The 3,208-nt window shown below is 60.2% G+C and overlaps 1 protein-coding gene across 1 annotated transcript in view; it reads left to right on the top strand.

Annotated features, from left to right (window-relative positions):
* The first annotated feature begins 579 nt into the window (after positions 1 to 579).
* The window catches only part of INPP5B (inositol polyphosphate-5-phosphatase, 75kDa), a 27,083-nt gene continuing 24,454 nt past the window's right edge, over positions 580 to 3,208 (top strand). Inside the window, exon 1 of the mRNA XM_009879879.1 lies at positions 580 to 612. Coding sequence (XP_009878181.1) covers positions 580 to 612 — 33 coding nt within the window. The remainder of the gene's footprint in view (positions 613 to 3,208) is intronic.

Raw genomic sequence — 3,208 nt, 5'->3', positions numbered from 1 at the left:
GGGCGACGGGGACCGCGGCTGCTGTCAGCGCTCACAGGCGCTCCACCGCAGGCAGCGGCTGCAGGCTTTCGCTGGTGCGCTGGGATCCGGGGAGCGGACGGACGGGGTGAGTCAACGCTGTGGGCTCTTTCCTTTCCCTGCCCCGGGGGAAGGTGGCTCTCTGTGGGATGGGGCCGTGTCTGGTGGGCATTCGTTCCTAGCCTGCCCTGGAGCTGGGCTGGGCTATGCCGGAGCAGCACCCTGCTCAGTAAGGGTGTCCGAACCTGGCCTGGGTGGTGGTAGCCCGGTTTGGAAGGCGAGAGAGACGCCAGCCTGCATTGTCTTCTTTCACTGTGAATGAACAGCCTCAGTGGTCTCTGTGCAAGCTTCAGCCGTTCCAGGTCCTCGGGGAATGTTAACTGGACCTAAATCATAAGACAGGAGGGGAGTATTCCAGTTCTCCTTGGAGAAATGGCCATGGAGCCTGTTTGGAGTCCCATCTCCAGTGTTTCCTTAGCCAAACAGGTGATGATTTTGAATGAAAGCAGAGGGATTCCTACAGCGGAGGGAAGCACGAGAGCAGGTAGAATTTCCCAAACCATGAGGGTGAGCGACAGGGCAAGGGACTGGGCGGTGAGAACCAGGAGCAGACACCTCTTTGTAGTCAGGACTTAACAGCAGTGTGGAGGCACATGCAAGGACGTAACCAAGAGTTTTGCCGCAGAAAACCTCTGTCCGTTGAACCCGCTCAGTCACGATGCCCAGTCGCTTGGCACAGCCCCGTCCTGCCCGCTGTGAGGCGGCGGTGGTTCCTGTGCACACCCTCGGGACAAGCTCGTGTCACGGCAGACCTTCCTCCTGCCCCGTCTGCCCGGCCTGTACTGCTCTCCCGGAGGTGCTGCCCGGTGTCCTCGCTCAGTCCGGGCAGCGAGCCGCTCACAGCCCCGGGGCCGTGGTGCCCAGGCCGGGCGGGTGGGAAACCCTGGGTGAAAGGGATGTGCGTGCCACTGTCCTGGTCTGGGGCTGCAGCGTGGGCTGGCCGGGGGGAGACGCAGGCAGAGATGGACGGGTGGGAAGGAGGTGGCTGTTAACTGTGAGTTAACCTGAAATACTTGAGTGTTGGCAGTGCAGCGGCTCTTTATGATCCAGACCTCTCGCTAGGTAAAGACACTTTTGCTGTAAATGTTCCTGTTTGTGTTCCACAGGAGTGGTGTGCCAGCACTAACAGGGCCCTGTTTTGCTCTTTGCCAGGTCCTGAGGGCCTGTTGCGTAGGCATGTCTGGAAACGGGCGTTTTTCACACCAGACTTTTTCTTCATCCGTCCGCAGCAAGAACTGCTGTGGAGGGTCTCTCTTGCTGCCCTGAGGGCTGGTGGGATTGTGTCCTCCCGTGGTGGGTGCTGCTGCCGGTGGGTCACGTCTTCATTTGCAGCAGCATCAGCAACTGCTGCACGGTGCCGAGTGTCGTCCGTAACTGCCTCCGTGCCACCGGCAGCTGCCTGCAGCTCTGCGCACTGCCTGCGAGCTACCACACTGACGGCAGCACGTGGCTCCCCGGGGGCTCCCGCTCGCCCCAGACGTGTCCCTGGGCCCCGCTGGTGGCAGGCGGCCGCAGCCACCTGGGCGGTTCTGGAGACCCTCTCGGGAGGCAGCGACTGTGGACGTCCCAGGGCTGAGCCCCACTCCCAGACCCCCTCCGCGCCCCCTCAGCGGCCTCCGGCTGCGGCTGAAGGGGGTGGACTGCTGCTCCCTGACGTCCAGGCAAGCGGTGACAAGGGTGCTGAATTATTTGGTTGTTTATATGTTAGATGGTTTCATGTTGAGAGCCTGTTGAGATGACCTGGATGGCAGGTTTTGGAGGTGGTGTTGGTGGTGGGTGTTTTCAGGCGCTTATTTTTGCCTGAAAAGTATGTCCTGCCACTACAGGGACCAAAACTGTAGTGCTGAACAACCTGGATTTCTCTGGTGTCCCCTGGTGTCCGGAATAAAGGCTGTAGAGTTTCCTAGGAGAGAGATTTCTTCACAAAAAACCTCAACAGGAAAAGTCTCTTTTATGTAAACTGTCCTGATATTGTTTCTGCCACCTCATCCCGCGCCAGGCGGACTCCAGGAGCACGTGCTGCTGTGACCGTGGCAGTGACACTGGGCTGTCCCCTGCCGCTGCCCGGCTCTGACCGTGACTCTTCCTGCCAGGTCCTGGGTGAAGTTGCTGGTGGATGAAGATGGCAGGTTGCCGATGGCTCGTCCCCTCTGTTGAAGGTAACGGGGGCTCTGCTACAGCATGGAGAGCAGCATCTGTCATGGTGTGCCCAGGACGTCTGTCCCTGTCCCAGCTGCCGGAGGCTGTGCCAGAGGCTCCCTGGGGCGAGGGGTGACCGCTGCTCACCCGGGGCTCTGGGCAGGTGTTGGGGGGTCTTCCTGCAGCAGGACTGCCCTCTGTGGCCGGCATGGGTCCCTGACCTCAGGTGTGTCTGTGGGGCTCCCCATGACCTCCCCGGGGGGAACTGGCCACCAGCCTGCTCCAGGGAGGCTGGTGGGGGCTGGATTTGGTGTTTGGAGGGCGAGCTGCCCGTGCTGCTGGGGAGGGTCTTCAGGCTGTGGGTAAAGTGGGTGGCAGACATGGTGGTCCCAGTTGTCCCCTCTCCGTTCCAGGCCTGCTGCTCTGTATCTTGGCTCTGCACCTCTGCGTCCAGGACCCTCTTGCCACAGCGGGTGAGCTCTGCCCGCCAAGGGAAACCTGGGGCTCCAGTGGGGAGTGGGACAAAGGCAGTGTGGTGCAACGGGGACTCTATTCTGTGGGATGGAGCTGCACTGAGGAACCTTTTTTCAAGGTTTTAATGCTAGAAAAGCCTGTCCTTCACATGCAGTGTGGCTGGAAGGGGGAGGGAGAAGCTATTGTAACATCTGTCTGTAGTGCTGCTGCAGTAGGCTGTTTTCTGACCTGCTTGTTGGGCTGCCCAGTCGCTGGCTGGAAACGGACCTTGTTTGGGCCATCCTGTGACTTACTGCCATCCCCACCCCAAACACAATGGGACTGATGCCTCCCACAGGTGCCTTTGGACCATGCAGAGGCTCAGGAGGGGATGCAGAGCTTGCTGAGCGTGAGGTTGGTGTTTCCTTCACCAAGGGGGAATTTTGTGTCTTCCAGAGAACAAGGTGGCCGCCAACGCCTCGGTGGCCCACTGCTCCCAAACCAAAAGGGCCAGCTGGGAAAAGTGATGCTGATCCTC

This window comes from Charadrius vociferus, unplaced genomic scaffold (assembly GCF_000708025.1).
Source record: "Charadrius vociferus isolate BGI_N301 unplaced genomic scaffold, ASM70802v2 scaffold562, whole genome shotgun sequence".
Lineage (NCBI taxonomy): Eukaryota > Metazoa > Chordata > Aves > Charadriiformes > Charadriidae > Charadrius > Charadrius vociferus.
This window is presented reverse-complemented; position numbering and strand designations above follow the sequence as displayed.